The following is a 20,157-nucleotide window of genomic DNA, read 5'->3' on the forward strand; positions in this document are numbered from 1 at the left end:
GCAAATTAAACATTTTGCATCAATCAAACGGTTGTTACAACTTCTAATTAAATTATCTTAAACCAACATTTGATTTAGATTAACTTAAATTGTAGCATAAACACAAATAAATTGATATGATAACTTATATTAAATTGTTGTTTCAACTAGTTTAAACAATTCACTTATAAAGGGAGTGGTGGCCCTCAACTATTTTAGTTCAAATAAACAGCTAGAGCTCATAACTTATTTTAGCATGTAAATTGAATGAATAAGACACTGGCATTAGCAGTCATTGCTCATCTAAATAATAACTCGTTCAATGTTGTATCTCAAGTTATTATTCAATAATAACTAAAGTATCTCTATATTCGTGATGTAAAATTATTTTTTTAACAGTGTTTATTTACTGGAAACAAATGCTCTATAAATTTGTACAAAGAGCAAGGAAGACAAAGACAAATTCTTACTTTCAAGTTTTTGGATTAGGGTTATGAAACATGCTCAGCCTCAATGTCATCAAAAAGCTTAGACAGTGTTGTCAGTGTTTATATTAACAGATTCATCGAAATTCTCATAGAATTAAAGGCTGTAGATTTTAAAAGATAAATAAAATAAAATAAAAAACACAAAAGCTCTTTATCTGAGAAGATGGGTGGCTCTTAAAAGAGCCTTTGGGATAGTTGAAGTCAGGCACGCCTCACTTTGAGCTGGTGTATTTGGTGACGGCCTTTGTGCCCTCGGACACGGCGTGTTTGGCCAGCTCTCCGGGCAGCAGCAGACGCACGGCGGTCTGGATCTCTCTAGAGGTGATGGTGGAGCGCTTGTTGTAGTGCGCGAGGCGAGACGACTCACCGGCGATGCGCTCGAAGATATCGTTGACGAAGGAGTTCATGATGCCCATCGCCTTGGAGGAGATGCCGGTGTCAGGGTGAACCTGCTTCAGGACTTTGTAGACATAGATAGCATAGCTCTCCTTCCTGGACTTTCTGCGCTTCTTTCCTCCCTTACCGGCGGTCTTGGTGACGGCCTTCTTTGAACCCTTTTTGGGCGCGGACTTTGCTGGTTCAGGCATGATGATGCGAGATCAAATATTTGATGAAGTTCTGTCCCGCCAATGTGAGACAGAGGTATTTATTCACTGCCCTATGCTAATTTTCAAAGGGATAAGGGAATTCTCTGATTGTCCGTTTTCATAGGCCAAACCCATAAACTCGTACTTCATTGGACAACTCAAAGCATCACGAAGGCCAATCACAGGAGGTTAAATAATAGTCCCGCCCACTGCTCCACGAACGACACCCTCCCTCAAGTTTCCGTTGTTTCGTTTCCCGCTCTTTTATTCAATATTTTTTGAGATAAATAAGCGGTTCTAATATTGTGCATCATCATGTAATTTTTAAACCCCTTATAAACCTATTGAGAGAGTTTGGGAGAAAAGAAACGAATAATGGTCAGACACCCTTTAAAAACAGTATCCTCATGAAACTATTGTTAAAATGTTTAAAATGACAAAAAAAAAGCTGATACAAGCTCATTGGATCGTTAGTGTACAATATAACATTTTCGTCTTCACCTTCACTTCTCTTAACTGTGGTAGCCTACTATGTTGATGTAATTGCTAGTTTGAATTGTTAGTTTCCAAAAAAAGAATATTCGTTAAATTAACATTTAACACAAAATCAAATGCTTACATTTGTTATCTGTTAAAAGAAAAAAAATGTAAAATTATATATATATATATATATATGGTCTCAGACATGGCGTTTTGAAATTAATTCTATGGTTGATATAATCAAAACATTGACTCTTTATGTGGCAGAGTGTGTGGCTCTTAAAAGAGCCGTTGGGTTTGAGTGGTTTCTCCTGGTTTCAGGCGTTTATCCGCCGAAGCCGTACAGAGTGCGTCCCTGTCTCTTCAGCGCGTACACAACATCCATGGCGGTGACGGTCTTTCTCTTGGCGTGCTCGGTGTAGGTGACGGCATCGCGGATCACGTTCTCCAGAAACACTTTCAACACTCCGCGGGTCTCCTCGTAGATCAGACCGGAGATGCGCTTGACGCCGCCGCGGCGAGCCAGACGACGAATGGCGGGTTTGGTGATTCCCTGGATGTTATCGCGCAAAACTTTACGATGACGCTTAGCGCCTCCTTTCCCGAGTCCTTTGCCGCCTTTGCCTCTTCCAGACATGTTTCACTTTGACTACTTCAGTAAACCAATGAAAAACAACAAATAGATGCTCTGTGTGTTACAAGGAAGCCTTATACATTCGCTTACAGGACCTGACAGAAACCAGCGCCGTGTCACATGACACACACCTCCCTCAAAATATAGCTAGAGCACATGTGATTTAATACCAACCCTGACCTTTGTTTCGTATAAAAAATTGTGAAATGTATCTCACAAAGATCATATATTTTACAGTAGTAACTGGTTTATAATGAAAAGTGATTTTCAACAAACTCACCAAAGTGAATGAAGACGTCGTATCACAATATTAAAGTAAAGACAGAGTGGCACATCTGTTATATCTTCTGTTTATGCCTGTTTGTGTTTGTACATGTATCATTTAAGTATTATTTTCCTTAAACACAAACAATGGTGACACATCATGTTTGATACTCTTTCACAACTTTACTGACTGTATACATTTGAACTCTTAATCAGTAGTGGAAAATAATCAGCAAAACATCATTTCATGTCACTTTTTATATCATCTGGACTTGAGTAAAACATAGTCAAATGAGTTTTTCTTTATTTTGATTTTCTTATATTTGATATAGTTTGATAGATTTCATGAGCTGTATCTCCCATGATGCTCTATTAAGGTAAAAAGTATGAAATGTCTAAGGTCCTTTTTTCTCCTGGAGTTAATATATGTTTCGGTCGTTCGGATCACATGGCCGACGCTAAATACAGGTGCAAACGGGGTATAAAATGATTTGAGCTTGTCCACTTTCCACCACTTCCAGAGGTACAAAACGCATTTGACCGAATTGCTTTCCCAGTGTAAACGCTCATGTGGTCGAATGTGTTCGAACAGCCACAAAAGACCATCTACTCTCCGCCTACTGACCTAATGCATAGACATTATGAGAAGTGCTCTAGCCAAATGGGATTTAAACTTCATCGGCTGGAGACCCAAGTTTGATTTGAAGATGGAAAGTCACCATTCCTGATTTCTAACACACGTTCTTGCGGCTGTCAGAGCAGAAACTAAAGCTTTCCGTATGTTTTCCCTCCGTACAGCCCATACCCTCCCATAACGTTGTTAATGTTCAATTAAGAAACACAGAACATTTGAACCAAGTCATATGAACATTGTAGCTTTATAACCTGCATTGACCTCGGACACTTGGTTTGATACCGTTTAAACTTTATGATATATCATAATCATATTTTGCCAGTTATTTATATCTTTTGCTACTTGTGTCAGTGGGAAATATCAGTTTACACTTCCAAACATTCCTTTTGCCATTAATTGTTATAATCCAGTGAGATGTTTGTAAAACAGCTGGTATGATCTGATCTCACCATCATCAAGTCTGTGATTACATGAAGAAATCATTCCTGGGATGAAGAAATCCCAGGAATCCATTGTTCAAAACAGATCATCGGACCTTTGACCTATTTAGGCCTATACTACAGTAAAACAGTGATTGGTTAATGATCATTTAAGCAATTTGTGTTTGCACATATGAGGAGTGTGTGTGTGACCTGGTGAATAAGTGTAGCATTTTGATTGGTTGTGTTTGGAAAAGGAAAGCAAGTCACTTCCTGTTAGATTTTTGTGTTTTAGGTAGAGAATTGTGTGTAGTGTTTTGAAAAAAGGCTGAGGAAATAGCTTATGGTTTTGGAGATTTGGTATGTAGTTTTGCACTTTGAGTGAGAGGTTTCAAAAATCGTGTGACATGAAAAGATTTTGTGTGTAAGCAGTTGGAAAAAACTGTAATGTTAACACATAAACATTTTGATCTTAAAATGTATTAGTAAATGAATAAATGTTATAAATGAATAAATGAAGTATTGCTCATTGTTAGTTCATGTTTCTTCATATTCACCCAACATTTTAATTATGTCATCATTTACTCACCCTCAACTTGTTCTGACTAACGTTATGCATGTATGAATTTCTTTCTTCTGTTGAACACAAAACAAGCTATTTATAATAATGTTGGTAACCAAACAGTTGCTGGTCCCATTGACTAGCATAGTATGAAAAAAGTCAATGGGACTGTCACAGGTCCTGGCAGTCGGGAGGACTGTAAGCAGTTTAAAAACTTAACAATAAATGAGAGAGAGAGAGAGAGAGAGAGAGAGAGAGAGAGAGAGAGAGAGAGAGAGAGAGAGAGAGAGAGAGAGAGAGAGAGAGAGAGAGAGAGAGAGAGAGAGAGAGAGAGAGAGAGAGAGAGAGAGAGACTAGTTAGTGGTTGCTTAAAGGTCCTCTTTGTTGTCTTTTAATCAACATTGTACTTCAGAGTCATTAAGACACTTTGAATCACAGGATTCATAAATACATTGAAATACAAATAACATATAGATACTTAAATCAAATCACAATAAATAAGTAAATAAATAAATCAAGAAACCTTAACCATATGTACAGACATGCTCTAGCCTAATTCACACAACTGGCTGAACTCGTAAGTATACACGAATGAACTTCTTTATGACAAAAGCATATATGTATATGATATATATATATATGACATTAAAACATGTAAATAAACATTTGATATGAAAATTAATGAATTTAATAACTAACCTTAACAATAAATGAGAGAGAGAAAGACAATAGTTAGTGGTTGCTTAAAGGTCCTTTGTTGTCTGAGGATGCACCACAATCGTCACGGCAACTCCACTCTCTCAACTGTCAACCAGAATTCGGAAGATGCAGCTGAGCTGCCCAATGTAAACTCACTACAATAATAAAACTTATATATACATACAAGTAAACTGAAATAGACATGTGTAGGTAATAAAAGAAAGAAAGAAAGAAATATATACAAACAATCCAATATCCCTGTGACCCGACTAAATTCAGGGTGGTCACAGGACCATAAACGGTTTGGTAACATTTTTATTTCAAATATGTGTGTGTGTGTGTGTGTGTGTGTGTGTGTAATGGAGAAAATCATACAGATTTAGTCAAAACTACTTGAGGGTGAGTAAATGTAAATAATAATGATTATTGGAAATTTTATATTTATTTAGAATTTAAAATTAAAAAGTTTTGGCATCAAAAACGTTTAAAAAAAAATTTGGCATCAAATATCCATACTGTCTTTAAGTATTTGTTGCAAAATTAACATGAAGTGAATGTTATCTCATAATAGCCTACAATATCAAATTATAAAAAAGAAAAGAAAAAAAAGCTATGTTTCATTAGTTAACTACATTGTTTAAATTGAATATCAATAAATAATCAGATCATGTATTTTTAGTCTAATAAGACCCTCTCTAAACCATATAGAGCTATGGTTCGCCTTCACTTCCTTCCTGAGCCGTGTGTGTGTGTGTGTGTGTGTGTGCGCGCTGCAGCTCGATAAATCTCCTGTTTTATATTCGTTATTTTCAGCGTTACATTAGAAATCCCCTCGCTCAGTGTTAATTAAAGTAGCTCTTAAAAGAGCCGTTGTGGGTTGAAGCAGACGCAGTTTAAGCACGCTCAAAATTATATCCATTTAAGCACATTAATGTAGCCTACAAAGTGTTATTTTAGGCAGAGAAGTTTTCCCAGTTTCGGTTCAGGGTTAAATAAAATATGCTGTATCTTTGGTTTTACACGTGAGGCACAAAATGTCCTTGCTAATATAGTGAAACATTAGGGAAATTATGTTTCTCATATAATTACAGTGCGTCATGAGAGCCCCATTTCTTTTTCACAAGAGAATTATAATAGTTTCTTCTTTCTTAGGCTTCACATTTGACTATTCTTGTGTAAGACTTGTGCACCTTCTTTCAGTTTTGTTATGTGCACATCATGGGCACACCTAGACAAAACAAGGACTATGCCGATAGAGTCAAGACACACACACATATGAATATCTGACCTCTCTTACTCTCTCTTATTACTTGTTATTATTTCTTAATATGCCATATGGGGTTGATCTTTCAGTATTATGATTGGATGGCCTGGATATTCTGGATGATTCTGCTTTATCTTGTATAAATATGACCCTTCCTCCTTAATAAAGTTGAGAATGTGATGGTACTACACTGTCTGTGTCTTGATCATTGATCTCGCACTGATGCCACACATCACAGGGGTCGAGGCCTGTTTCCATCTGATGACTGACAGATGCTTCGAGGCTGCAGAGAGACTACCTGAAAACGAATCTAACAGAAAAATATTGTCTTGGATTAGAATACCCTCATATTCCCTGATGTTTTCAATTCCAATAAACACATTTTAGGAATAAGCGAAAACTTCTAAACAACTGAGACCCAACAAAACTACGTTTTAAATTGATTTTGAGTGTTTAAATTCAAAATGTTTTAACTTCATTAAAACATTCATTAAAACTTCACTCTTCAGCTCCAGTGTACTCATAACTTAGTAATAATCCCAGTGTAACCTACCCGTGTAATTTTGAACACCTTCATTATCTTGACCAAATACATCAAACATATAGTGCAAATGATATGACTATTTTATGAATTGGTATTCAACAGTGGTTAAATCAGAATATAACAAACATGCAATAAGTGGCCTGCTCTTTATCATTTATTAATTTAGCAGATGATTTTATCCTAAGCGATTTATGGAGAAATACAACAAGCAATTCATCTTAAGGAGGCAATGATATAAAGAAATGCTTGCAACACAAAGTTTCAAACATTGTCCAGAAAAGTACAAGCTAGAACAAGGCAAATATGAAACAGTGGGGAAAAATAAGTTGTTTTTTGAGTCACTTGCTCTGCCTTGCTTAAATGGGCAGCTCATTCAGATGAGCTTTTACATGATCCTCATTCACATGATGAAAACTGAGATGAAGGACGAATAAGGAAAGACAAATATGACGATTTACATTTTTATTTATGTGATATTTTATTTATGTACATCAGATTATGAAAATGCTATATATTTTTTATTAATAATAATACCAATTATTACTTTACTGCCAGATCATCTGCTGGCCAGACATGAGTCACAGAGAGACTCGGAGCCTCCGGATGATGTTCGTGTGCTTCAAGCTGCCCAAAACAACATCTGTATGAAAGCCTCCTCACGGTCCTCACTGATGCTGATTTCATTAAAGTCTATTTCAGACTGTTTGCTGAACACACATATGGCGTTCAGGCATCTATTAACCTTTACAGTTAAACTATCCATCAAATTTACACGCGGCTTTCCCCCGTGGCTGATGCTCGCCTTGGATTTGATCTGACGAAGCCAAAATAAACATTTCATCAGCGGGTATTTTAGTCACCGATGAAAGCTCAGAACCTCTGCTTGGTGTTCACTTTGTTTTGACTGCGCCAAACTATTTTACCACTCCAGTTTTGAACCAAATGTAAGAGAAGAAAACACACGCGTGAGGGGCTCGTGGACGCGCACAGACGCCGAGCGGGCAGGTTGAGTCTATAAGGTTCTCATGTGTTATTTAAGAGCGCAGCGCCGCGCGAGCGTCATTTATTGCTGAAAACAGAGACAGCGTTTGAAACACTGTAGATCCGATCAGAGAAAAATGGCAGAAACCGCCCCAGCACCCGCTACTGCCACCCCGGCTAAAGCGCCCAAGAAGAAGTCCCCTACGAAAGCCAAGAAAGCAGGTCCAGGCGTCGGCGAGCTCATCGTCAAAGCTGTGTCCGCATCCAAGGAGAGGAGCGGCGTGTCCCTCGCCGCGCTGAAGAAAGCGCTCGCTGCCGGCGGCTACGACGTGGAGAAGAACAACTCCCGCGTCAAGATCGCCATCAAGAGCCTGGTGACTAAAGGCACTCTGGTGCAGGTCAAAGGGACCGGCGCCTCGGGCTCATTCAAGCTCAACAAGCAGCAAGCCGAGACCAAGAAGAAAGCGGCTCCTAAAGCGAAGAAGCCCGCGGCCAAGAAACCCGCTGCTGCCAAGAAGCCCAAGAGCGCTGCGGCAAAGAAGCCCGCCGCCAAGAAATCGCCCAAGAAGGCCAAGAAACCCGCAGCCAAAGCCGCTAAGAAGGCGACGAAGAGCCCCAAGAAGGCGACGAAGAGCCCCAAGAAGGCAAAGAAGCCGGCAGTCGCTAAGAAAGCAGCCAAGAGCCCAAAAAAGGCAAAGATTGCCAAACCTAAAGCTGCAAAGCCTAAAAAGGCAGCGCCCAAAAAGAAATAAAGTCCAATGTTTGTTTCTCAACGGCTCTTTTAAGAGCCACCCACTAACTCTGAATTAGAGCAAAACACACACACAATCATTGTTCAGATGTACATGTATTGTAAAAGCTTCAGACAGTGATCAGTCTAAATATGTTGTACAAAAGTACAGGCAGAACCTATTTTTTACAGTCTATGGGCAGAACATACAAACAACCCACACCCAACCAATTAGTTATAAAACTATAAGTTATAAAACTCCAATATTACAATAGGAACATAATACTGTACAGTATCAGACAGTCATTGTACCCAGAATATACAGTGTGTAAAAAGGTATAGTACCTTTAGTAGTAACAGCATACAATATCCTTTTTTGTACTTATTTAAATTTTATATAACAAACATTTATATGGTTTCATCTCTTCTGTCTTATTAAGACAGTCTTAAAGGTCATTAATTCGTGTGCATAGTAATCCCCGCCAGAAAGGGTGTTGGGCTTCGGAGAGAAGTTCAGTGATTGGTTTGAATATTTACACACTCTAAACCAATGGGCGATTGTCACTCTCGTTTAAATACAGTGTGTGGAGCCACTCTAATTTCATTCTATTATTTTAGACGGAGGTGTTTGAAATAACTGAACTGAAAATGAGTGGAAGAGGCAAAACTGGCGGCAAAGCCCGAGCCAAGGCTAAGACTCGCTCCTCCAGGGCGGGATTGCAGTTCCCCGTCGGCCGTGTTCACAGGCTTCTGCGCAAGGGAAACTACGCCGAGCGCGTCGGTGCCGGTGCTCCTGTTTATCTGGCGGCGGTGCTCGAGTACCTCACCGCTGAGATCCTGGAGCTGGCTGGAAACGCCGCTCGGGACAACAAGAAGACCCGCATCATCCCCCGTCACCTGCAGCTGGCGGTGCGCAACGACGAGGAGCTCAACAAACTTCTGGGCCGAGTGACCATCGCTCAGGGCGGCGTGCTGCCCAACATCCAGGCCGTGCTCCTGCCCAAGAAGACCGAGAAACCCGCCAAATCCAAATAAACAGATTGAAGACTGGGTTACTGAAACAACGGCTCTTTTAAGAGCCACCCATTTTATCTGACAATGAGTGCTTTTCTTTGTTTATATTTACAAACGCCATAAACTAATTTGGTTAAGTGGGAAAATCTAACCCATCAAATCAGTAAAATGTATGATTTCTCTACATCGACGATTACATGTATAATCGAAGTTGTGCGCATGCTTGTTATAAGCGCATTACGACCCCCTAACGTGTGTTTGCTACCCAACCCATCTCACCTAATATTAAAATGTTGTTGTCTACAAAGCCTTGATAGTTTATTGTATATAATAAAATTATTTTATCTCAAATAAATAAACCCATTTGCATATCAGCTCCAGGAAAACAGAAATTGGTCATCAATGTTACTCTGGGTCTTTTGCCCTTTATGCTGATTTACGGAACGTCCCCCTGTTTTACGGGACGGATGGAAACCCTATTGCGTCTCGCTGCAGTGCTTTTACACAGACTGTAACTTGACTTTGTTATAATCCAAAATCTGCACAACCACTGGGAATTAAGGCGAGTATATTTCAGAACACATAAATACAACAATGTAAGTATAAAGACCAGGGAGCTTATGTACGCTGTTTTATGAGCAAAGTAGTCAATGGAACATAGAAAGCATCTCGAGCGGGAAACCCTCCACTTGTTTGAAAAGAGGAAACGCGCAGTCATTGGCTGACACTCATGCGCAGACATCACGTATTAGCCAATCAGAAGGCCTGCATCATCGCGTCACTATGAGCTCGTGGCGGTTCAATGCTTTAAAAGCGGGTGTTTAACGTAGAACAGCATTTTCAGCGCAAGCAGGACAGAGAGAAGAAGACTGCAGCAATGGCAAGAACCAAGCAGACCGCTCGTAAATCCACCGGTGGTAAAGCCCCGAGGAAGCAGCTCGCTACTAAAGCCGCCCGTAAGAGCGCTCCGGCGACCGGCGGCGTCAAGAAGCCTCACCGCTACCGGCCCGGGACCGTGGCTCTGCGGGAGATCCGCCGCTATCAGAAGTCCACCGAGCTGCTGATCCGCAAACTGCCCTTCCAGCGGCTGGTGAGAGAAATCGCTCAGGACTTCAAGACGGACCTGCGCTTCCAGAGCTCCGCTGTCATGGCCCTGCAGGAGTCCAGCGAGGCTTATTTGGTCGGTCTGTTCGAGGACACCAACCTGTGCGCCATCCACGCCAAGAGGGTCACCATCATGCCCAAAGATATTCAGCTGGCCCGCCGCATCCGCGGAGAGCGCGCTTAAACCCGCGTCTGCGTCAACCCACAACGGCTCTTTTAAGAGCCACTTCAGTTTTAACTGAATGAGGGAATTTTTTACTGTAACACTGAAAATAACAAATATTAAACATCCGGGTCCTACACGGCATGATATTTGTTTAAATAAATTTCCAGATCTGAATAATCAGGAGAGACCGTATATCGAGCTGCAACACACACACACACACACACAGCTCAGGCAGGAAGTAAAGGCGAACCATATATGGCTTAGAGCGGGTCATTATTAAACTGAAAATACATGATCTGATTATTGATATTCATTTTAAACATTGTAGGTAACTAATGTAACAATTATATTGTTTATTTTTACTGTAGGTTACTATGGGATAACATCTTCATGTTCATTTGTAACAAATACTCAGTTTGGATGTTTGATGCCACATATACATTTTAAAATTCTAAATAAACAAAATAAAAAACTTTTACTTTCTTCAGTAAAAGTAGCCATAAGCTGCTAATAACAATCCTGAACATTGTCTTAATTTTCTTTTTCAGTGTCTTCAATTATATGTGGTTCATGCTGTTTTTTTCTTTTCAATAAGAAAAAGTGTTAATACACAAAATTGACTACGATGTATGAAGGGCAGAACAGGGGCCTGTTTCAATAAGGAGGTTCAACCAACTCTGAGTTAAAAATTGAACTCTGAGTTGACTTACCCTGAGATGGGAAACTCTGAGTTTTTGGTTTCAGAACAGCTGAAATTAGTTAGTTCAATCAACTCTGAGTTGACTTACCCTGAGTTGACTGACTCTGAGTTAAGCGCGTGCACCACAACTATAAAAAGCCATTATCAATGGAGCACAGATATTATGAGTCACCATGGCAACAGCGTCAGACAAAAAGAGGTCTTCATATTTCTTCACATTTTAATTACTGTTATACAGTGATGGGTGTAATTAATTACCAAGTAATCTAAATACTGTAATTTAATTAAAGGGATTACTCTTAATTCTTCTGTAATTTAAAGTTAAATCTGATGTAATTGTATTAGACTACAGAACAATTCTGTATAGGCTATTTAACATACATTTTTAAAAGTTATATTTTTAATGTAACCTTCTCCCTCTACACACTTTGGTCAATTCAAGAATAATTCATGCAATTGTATATTGTTTATTTGAAAGCATTAAAAGTGCTGTTTCTTGTCTCTCCTTGTTGTTCAAGTGGTTGAGGTTGATATGGGATTTAGTAATTAGTAATAAGTAGACCAATAATTTCTAAAGATAGTCATTATTACATTAATCTAATTACACTGTTGAAGATGTCATTTGTAGTTAGTAATACAAGTAACTTGCCCAACTGTTATAATATCAGAGGTGAAACTGGAAGAACAGTATGTTATTCAACCTAATTTTAATTTTCATGTAAGTGCAATCCTGCAGGCATTAAAAGAACATGGCAGCAGCTGAAATTTAAATATAAACACATAATTCAGTCAAGTAAGGCTTGAGCATATCATGGGTGTAGGCTATCTGACTTTACAAACATTTGACATATTAAATAACTATAGCATCCAGTGTCTAGCAGTGCAGCAGCATTTTTGGCTGAGGGAATTCCTGGACGGACTTCAGAGCCAGTCCCAAAGATCCAAGGGCCTTCATAAAATGTAAGAGGTTTACATATGTGTTATTTTTTTATATAGGCTATTTTTGATATTTCCATTTATTTTACTTTGGGTTAGGATTTTTGTTGGTCCCAGTAGATTCTGATGGTAATATCTGTCTTTTGGAGCCTCCTGTCCCAACAGAACCCCAGGCAGTTGTAAGTCCCTACTCAATACACCAGAAATTATGACAAATAGTGTTATAAAGTGTACTCAACCAAATGCTCATCACATGGGGATAAAGAGTTTCTGCTGCCACAGAGAGGCCTACAGAGGTGATGTTAATATTATGTGTCTACACATCAAACAATCTACACATTCACATTTTTTCACATTTTTATGTGGAGTAGCCTATAGAATCTAAGTTTAAATCTAAGTATAAACGGGTATTCTTATCTCTACCCCCGCCCCCAGAGTGTGGAAGAACAGCAGGAGGACGGTCCATCAACTTCTGTTGCACAGATGAACAGTTCAGTGATTTTCAGTAAATGCCACAGTTTAATTCTGTAGAATTTGTTTAGAACTACATTATGTAACTCTAATCTACTACTGTGTTTTCAGTTGCCAGTTAAGGAGTTATATAGACTTCATCTTATTTAAAAAAAAAAGCAATATTTTATTTATTAATAAAAGATTAATTTTATTAATAAAAATGTACTGAAATAATGAATGAGGTGTTTAAACACCACTTCCTCTTTAAAAAAAGGGGAGGAGACTGATAGAAACTCTGGGTTTACTGAAGAAAACCTGCTCCCGACCAGGTTAGGTTCACAGAGTAAGTTACCATGGTAACTGACTCTGAGAAAAAGTTACCTCTCTTTCTGAAACAGGCTTGACTTACTCTGCTTTCTCAGGTTTGACATACCTCCCATTCTGAAACAGAAAACTCAGAGTTTCCCTCATTTCAGGGTTAACATACTCAGAGTTTTCACTTAACCTCCTTTCTGAAACAGGCCCCAGGTGTGCACACCGGACTATGAAATATTGACTGTATCTTTCCGACCATTCTATCTCCCGCGAGAGTTCAGTCAAATTACTATTATTCTTGTGTATGTGCCCGGACCGAATGACGCAGTAGCGGGGGAAAAAATAACAGAGAGCTACAATGATGCACTCGCCCGCTCTGCAGATCAGCCTGTCTTTGTCTTTGGAGATTTTAATTCATGTAATTTGTCTACGCATCTGCCCACTGTCTCACAATATGTTGACACGGCTAAATCGGACCCTTGACCGCTGCTATGGGAATGTCCCTGAGGCATATAAAGCATTGTGCAGACCACCCTTAGGGAAATCTGATCACAATGTAATCCATCTTTTGCCGAAATATAAAGCTTTGCTTAAAAGGACAAAACCAGTTGTCAAGCAGATACAGACGTGGTCTGAAACAAATAGAGATCAACTAAGGGACTGTTTTGATAATACAAACTGGGACACCTTCTTTGAATCCTGCCAGGATGGGAATGAATTTACGGACACTTTAACATCATACATTAAGTTCTGTGAGGACTGTGTGTCTGAAACAAAGACTATTAGAATATTCCCAAATAATAAACCCTGGGTTTCTAAACAATTAAAAATCTGCCTTAATGAAAGAAAGATAGCCTTTTGTTCAGGCAACTTGGAATTAGAACAGGAAAAAAGGAAACAATTAAAGGGGGATATCCTCAAGGCAAAAATTGAATATAAAAACACAATAGAGAGTAAATTTTTCAGTGGGAATATAAAACACGCTTGGGAGGGCTTGAATATTTTAATGGGAAAAAGTTGCAATAAAAGCAATAGTCCTGCAGTTTGCAGTCTTAGTTTGGTAGACGAAATGAATACATTCTTCTGCAGGTTTGACACTGTGGATGATGAGGATGAGTGTGATGGCATTTGTAAAAATCTTCCCATAGGTTCATCAATAATTATTACAGAAGAAGCTGTTGCCAAAAGCCTCACCAAATTAAAGCCGAATAAGGCCACTGGCCCAGATGGCTTGAAAGCCCGCTTACTTAAAGACTGTGCCTTACAATTAAAAGGTGTTTTTTCAAGGCTTTTTAATTTTCTTTTAGCTGCAGGTGTACCCACGTCCTGGAAGTTCTCCTTAATAAGGCCTATACCTAAGAAGCCTGGTGCAAGTAAGCCTGAAGATTTTCGACCCATAGCCATTACCTCCATATTGTGCAAAACAATGGAGAGAGTTCTGGTAGATCTCCTGACCTCTCAAGTAAGTGGCGTGCTAGATCCGCTGCAGTTCGCGTATAGAAGTGACAGAGGGACTGATGATGCTGTCCTGATCCTCTTAGATTCTATTTCAAAACAACTTGCACTTTCTAAAGGCCTTGCTAGAGTTTTATTCATAGATTTTAGTGCAGCATTTAATTCTATGAAGTTACACATTCTCCTACAAAAACTAGCTAATATTAATATAGATAGAGGCTTGATTATATGGATCAGAGACTTTCTCTCCTGTCGCACTCAGAGGGTATGTGTAAATGACTTTGTGTCAGGAGTGCATACTAGTACAGATTGTCCACAAGGCAGTGTTCTTTCCCCTATGCTTTTTTCATTATTTACGAATGATTTCTCCATAAACAATAGCACTTTTAAATTAATAAAATATGCAGACGATATGGCCTTAGTAGGCCTTTTACAAAAAACTAATCCCTTTGATGAAGCCTATTATTTAGCACATATTAAGGCCCTTGAATTATGGTGCAAAGACAGCCAGCTAGAAATTAATGTGGCGAAGACAAATGAGCTAATTTTCTGTAAAAAACAAGACATAATAACAGAGCCAGTGTTACTTAATGGTCAAGTAGTTGAAACAGTGGGAACTTTTAAGTATTTAGGTACAGTTCTTGATAATCACCTGAGTTTTATAGAAAATACAGATTTTATTTACAAGAAATGCACACAACGTCTAAGTCTGCTCAGAAAATTGAACTGTTTGGGTGTCAGTACTAAGATTATTGAGCTTGTGTATATCACACACATTGAAAGTGTTTTAACTTTTCATCTTTCTGCTTGGTTTGGCCATTTAAACTGTAAGCTTAAGAAAAAGCTTAACAGGATAGTGTTAATGGCTAGTAAGATAGTAGGAAAACCACAAAAACAACTGACTCAAATATATATTGACAGAATGAGTAAAAAAGCAAGAAAGATCACAATAGATAGTACTCACCCCCTCTCTAGTGAGTCTGAACTTTTGAAGTCCGGGAGGCGATTTAGAGTGCCTCTGGCTAAAGGTACTTTTAAAAAATCCTTTATTCCAAATGCCATTAGTATCCTTAATCAAATTAAGTGACAACAACAAAGGAGTTAACTTGATGTATTTAAGTATATTTATCTTCAGCATGTTTTTTTTATATTGTATCTTTTATTTTTTAGAAATATTCTCTCTTGTACGAGTTGTTGTTTGCATGTCTGTTGTATTTGTCTTTTTAGTCTGGTGAGCCAAAGAAAAATTTCCACTTCGGTGGACAATAAAGATTTATTCTATTCTATTCTATTCTATTCTATTCTATTCTATTCTATTCTATTCTATTCTATTCTATTCTATTCTATTCTATTCTATTCTATACCACAGCACAGAGGTCAAGATCATATAGAGAAAGAATACAATCAGATCCACTTAAATATGCAGAGTCCCTCAAGAAGGACAGAGAAAGATACTTGAAGAAAAAAGCAACAAGGTGTTCATTTCAAAATATTGCCTATTTTATCTGTTATTCAACATTATATTCAACTGGTTATATTAAGGCAATGATGACATAAAGGGTTTGCTCTAGTTTGTCCTAGTTCAGCATGTAGAAAGCAGTGAAGAAATGACTTGCTGATTTTTAACACATATTCTTGTTTTGTTCATTTTTTGTATTGTTTTTCATTTAAAAATATTGATTATATGTTTTTGTTCACTAATGCTGTTGCTTATTGATTTGCTCTGGTTCACCACATAGAGCAGTAGAAAAATAGTTTTTAATTGGAAGTTGCCTATCTATGTCATTTCCGCCACACACTGTCTCTTCCGCCACGCCATGTCATTTCCACCACAACACATATTTTAAAGTAAAACATATAAAAAACATACAATCAAAACAACTATATTCAGTGGTGTTGATAATTGTGCAGTTAGGGGTAAGATATGTGTATACACTTTGAGAAATACATGATTTTGAGCTATGATAAGTAAATGAAATGTTCCAGTGATCTAGTTTTAGGTGTTTTTTAGTGTAAACATTGTAAAATCTTTACAGTTACATTTCTGAAAAATAAATAAATTACAAATTTGATCAGAGATGTGTGTGCTATTTAATCAAATATTTTTATAACAGAAGATATTTAATTATTTTCTCTTCAAAACACATGTTTTGCTATGTGATGGAAATTACGTTTTCTTGGACTGTCAGATAAAAATGGCAAAATATATATATTATTCAATACAAATCAAGGTTTCTAGACAGATTGAGAAACCAACTGATACTAAAAAACTGTTTGTAGAAATGTTTTCATTTTCTGAAACTGTCTAGCTCAAAGAGTACCATAGTTGAAGAATTACCCATATATATATAAGATATTTTATATAAAAAAACCCGACTGATTTATTTATTTATTTTATTTAACCCAGTCTTTAAATTGAATTGGATTAAATGGGTAAAGAATTTAACTTTGATAATATGATATGTCGTCTTGCCTTGTAGAAAGTCATTTATCAACCAGTACTACTGTAAAATATATAATATTTGTTAAATACAATTTATGAAACCTGAATTTTAATATGAAACAAAGCTTTAGCTATGTTTTGGGGGAGCGGTGTGAGTCATGTGACGCAGCGCTGGTTTCTGTCAGGTCCTGTAAGCAAATGTAAAATTCTTCCTTGTAACACACAGCAACTATTCGTTCATTGTCTTTCGTTGATCGACGGAAAGTAGTCAGAGTGAAACATGTCTGGAAGAGGCAAAGGCGGTAAAGGACTCGGGAAAGGAGGCGCTAAGCGTCACCGTAAAGTTTTGCGCGATAACATCCAGGGAATCACCAAACCCGCCATTCGTCGTCTGGCTCGCCGCGGCGGCGTCAAGCGCATTTCCGGTCTGATCTACGAGGAGACCCGCGGAGTGTTGAAGGTGTTCCTGGAGAACGTGATCCGCGATGCCGTCACCTACACCGAGCACGCCAAGAGAAAGACTGTCACCGCCATGGATGTTGTGTACGCGCTGAAGAGACAGGGACGCACCCTGTACGGCTTCGGCGGATAAACGCCTGAAACCAGGAGAAACCACTCAAACCCAACGGCTCTTTTAAGAGCCACACACTCCGCCACATAAAGAGTCAATGTTTTAACCATGTCAATCATAGAATCAAGTATAGAATATTTTGTTAACTGAATCCAGGATGAACTTAACCAAATAACGTTCCACAGTAATAAATCGAGACTGTATCAACATATGTGTTATTTAACAGATAACGCCTAAAAATTACATTTTTTTTGTGTTGCACATGTTAATCACTTGAACGAATTTTCTTTTACGAAATTAACAAAAAAGCAATTAGATCAAAATAGTACTACAGTTAGCAGAAGAGAGGATGTAGAAAATGTTACACAAACTGTCAAATGTGCTTATATTTGCTTTTTTTCTGTCATTTAAACATCTCAACAATAGTTTCACGACCACCCACGGTTTGTTTGTTTTTCTCCACACTTTTTTTTCTCTCCCAAACAACTTCAATGGATTCATAAGGGGTTTTAAAATTACTCGATGATGCAAAATATTGGAACCGCTTATTTAAAAAAATGAGCGGGAAACGAAACAACTGGGAATCTTGGGGAGTTGTGGGCGGGACGATTATTTATCCGCCTGTGATTGGCCCTCGTGATGCTTTGAGTTGTCCAATGAAGTACGAGTTTATGGGTTTGGCCTATGAAAACAGACAATCGGAGAATCCTCGCATCGCTTTGGAAATTAGCATAGGGCAGTGAATAAGTACCTCTGTATCACGCTGAAGGGAACATTACTTTGTCAGTCTTCTGATCTCGCATCATTATGCCTGAACCAGCAAAGTCCGCGCCCAAGAAGGGCTCAAAGAAGGCCGTCACCAAGACCGCCGGTAAGGGAGGAAAGAAGCGCAGAAAGTCCAGGAAGGAGAGCTATGCTATCTATGTGTACAAAGTCCTGAAACAGGTTCACCCTGACACCGGCATCTCCTCCAAGGCGATGGGCATCATGAACTCTTTCGTCAACGACATCTTCGAGCGCATCGCCGGTGAGTCGTCTCGCCTCGCGCACTACAACAAGCGCTCCACCATCACCTCTAGAGAGATCCAGACCGCCGTGCGTCTGCTGCTGCCCGGAGAGCTGGCCAAACACGCCGTGTCCGAGGGCACAAAGGCCGTCACCAAATACACCAGCTCGAAGTGAGGCGTGCCTGACTTCAACTATCCCAAAGGCTCTTTTAAGAGCCACCCATGTTCTCTGATAAAGAGCTTTTGTGTTTGTTTATTTATTTACAGCTTTTAACTCTGAGAATTGATGAATTGCAAATATAAACACTATTAATACTGTTTGAGTTTTTTTTAGAAGATTTAGGCTGAGCACGTTTCATAACCCTAGTCCATCTCTTTCAGTCTGTTATTAGTTTAAAAATTTGAAAGTAATGTCTTTTTTTTCTTTGCTCCTTGTGTAAATGGCCTACTCATAGCATTACCCAACTTGTGTAAAATGGCATCAACACCAAACCGCAAACTTCCTTACATTTTAAACTCACTCAAATGTGCTTTACCTTCCAATAACAGGTATCCATGCCTTATTATACTATTAAAAAACAACTACCAATGAAAGTAAATAATCATTGTTGAAGTTAAAAAAAAAAAAAAAAAAAAAGCTCTAAAATAAGATGGATTTGCTGAAGTACAGACAAAATTACCATGATATGCTGATGCTTTTTAAAAAAGAAATATGGCAGTGTTTTGTAAGTTTTATTTATTTATTTTTTGGTTTTATTACTATTTAAAACAAGTCATAAACTTTTATTTTATTGTTTTAATTTATTCAGCTGTGTGCAGATGTTACATTTAAAAAATTTATTTCCCTGGATTTTACGGTGGCCGAGAGAGCTCAACTGAAGAAAACACATGCAAAAAAAACCCCCGCAAATTAAGAAAACATCATCAGTTTCACAACACACTTGTGCTCCAAATAACACAACCAAATACAGAAACGCGCTGCAAATAACACAGACCACAATGGAAATGTTTCCAGGGGAACAAAATAAGTGACGAACCCGGCTGGGACGTGCTTATTGCTTGTGAGCATCCCTATGCCCTACTCCCTTCGAAGGGCAGACGGCAGAGCCCTTGAAGTGGGACTTTGGAGTGAGCAGAGCACTAGTGCACCATTATTGGATCGCACTTGATGAAGGGCGCAACGAAAGACAATGTAATTTCCTCATTATTTTCACCTGGGATGTTCCCATGACAACAGCAGCACGGTGTCCATGTTAGCATAACGGTTGCAAATATATATTATATATAATATAATATATAATATAATATATAAGTTTTAGCTCAAAATATTTTTATATAGCATGTTAAAGTTGTCACTTTTTGAGGGTGAGCAAAAATGCACTGTTTTTGTGTCTGTCCCTTTAAATGCAAATGAGCTGCTGCTCCCGGCACAGAGGGCGGAGCTTCAATAACTCTTGTCCTTAGCAGCTTCGATTACCTCACACACACATGCACTGAAAATTTCAAAAACTTTTAGTCTTTTATGTTCAAACCAGAGTCAGACAATGATGGAGAGATTCAAGAAGAAGTGACAACATGTAGAAGCAACAGGACATTTCTGAATGGTTAGTTGATGAATTTATGTATCTTATTTGTAGTTATCTTCTAGTCATTGATTAGCATATTCTGTCTTGATAATCTATAAATCGTGTTCTGGGGCGGGGTTTATGTAAATTCTAGGGTTGGTGA

General features: G+C 38.4%; 7 protein-coding genes across 7 annotated transcripts; 5 read left to right on the top strand and 2 right to left on the bottom strand.

Moving 5' to 3' along the window:
- Window positions 1-380: 380 nt before the first annotated feature.
- Window positions 381-1,071, bottom strand: LOC311070680 (histone H2B). The gene has a single exon (XM_084094687.1). The coding sequence runs from the start codon at window positions 1,052-1,054 to the stop codon at window positions 680-682; it is 375 nt and encodes a 124-aa protein (XP_083950813.1). The 5' UTR covers window positions 1,055-1,071; the 3' UTR covers window positions 381-679.
- A 772-nt stretch (window positions 1,072-1,843) lies between these two features.
- On the bottom strand, window positions 1,844-2,172 carry LOC311070689 (histone H4). The gene has a single exon (XM_084094696.1). The coding sequence runs from the start codon at window positions 2,169-2,171 to the stop codon at window positions 1,860-1,862; it is 312 nt and encodes a 103-aa protein (XP_083950822.1). The 5' UTR covers window position 2,172; the 3' UTR covers window positions 1,844-1,859.
- A 5,500-nt stretch (window positions 2,173-7,672) lies between these two features.
- LOC311070658 (histone H1-like) lies at window positions 7,673-8,287 on the top strand (the record flags this gene model as incomplete). Its single annotated transcript, XM_084094662.1, has 1 exon — window positions 7,673-8,287. One exon carries the CDS (start codon window positions 7,673-7,675, stop codon window positions 8,285-8,287), a length of 615 nt encoding a protein of 204 aa, XP_083950788.1.
- Window positions 8,288-8,890: 603 nt separating this feature from the next.
- On the top strand, window positions 8,891-9,577 carry LOC311070667 (histone H2A-like). The gene has a single exon (XM_084094672.1). The coding sequence runs from the start codon at window positions 8,914-8,916 to the stop codon at window positions 9,298-9,300; it is 387 nt and encodes a 128-aa protein (XP_083950798.1). The 5' UTR covers window positions 8,891-8,913; the 3' UTR covers window positions 9,301-9,577.
- Window positions 9,578-10,136: 559 nt separating this feature from the next.
- LOC311070663 (histone H3.2-like) lies at window positions 10,137-10,600 on the top strand. Its single transcript, XM_084094668.1, has one exon. It carries the CDS (start codon window positions 10,157-10,159, stop codon window positions 10,565-10,567), a length of 411 nt encoding a protein of 136 aa, XP_083950794.1. The 5' UTR covers window positions 10,137-10,156; the 3' UTR covers window positions 10,568-10,600.
- Window positions 10,601-17,115: 6,515 nt separating this feature from the next.
- Window positions 17,116-17,452, top strand: LOC311070690 (histone H4). The gene has a single exon (XM_084094697.1). It carries the CDS (start codon window positions 17,132-17,134, stop codon window positions 17,441-17,443), a length of 312 nt encoding a protein of 103 aa, XP_083950823.1. The 5' UTR covers window positions 17,116-17,131; the 3' UTR covers window positions 17,444-17,452.
- Window positions 17,453-18,217: 765 nt separating this feature from the next.
- Window positions 18,218-18,988, top strand: LOC311070692 (histone H2B). Its single transcript, XM_084094699.1, has one exon. The coding sequence runs from the start codon at window positions 18,230-18,232 to the stop codon at window positions 18,602-18,604; it is 375 nt and encodes a 124-aa protein (XP_083950825.1). The 5' UTR covers window positions 18,218-18,229; the 3' UTR covers window positions 18,605-18,988.
- The last annotated feature ends 1,169 nt before the right edge of the window (window positions 18,989-20,157 follow it).

This window comes from Abramis brama (genome assembly GCF_963993115.1).
Source record: "Abramis brama genome assembly, chromosome: 20".
NCBI classification, from domain to species: Eukaryota; Metazoa; Chordata; class Actinopteri; order Cypriniformes; family Leuciscidae; genus Abramis; species Abramis brama.

Bases quoted from the DNA above. Each gene is read 5' to 3' on its own strand.
- LOC311070680 (XM_084094687.1), bottom strand. From the start codon at position 1,054: ATGCCTGAACCAGCAAAGTCCGCGCCCAAAAAGGGTTCAAAGAAGGCC.
- LOC311070663 (XM_084094668.1), top strand. From the start codon at position 10,157: ATGGCAAGAACCAAGCAGACCGCTCGTAAATCCACCGGTGGTAAAGCC.
- LOC311070690 (XM_084094697.1), top strand. From the start codon at position 17,132: ATGTCTGGAAGAGGCAAAGGCGGTAAAGGACTCGGGAAAGGAGGCGCT.
- LOC311070692 (XM_084094699.1), top strand. From the start codon at position 18,230: ATGCCTGAACCAGCAAAGTCCGCGCCCAAGAAGGGCTCAAAGAAGGCC.
- LOC311070667 (XM_084094672.1), top strand. From the start codon at position 8,914: ATGAGTGGAAGAGGCAAAACTGGCGGCAAAGCCCGAGCCAAGGCTAAG.
- LOC311070689 (XM_084094696.1), bottom strand. From the start codon at position 2,171: ATGTCTGGAAGAGGCAAAGGCGGCAAAGGACTCGGGAAAGGAGGCGCT.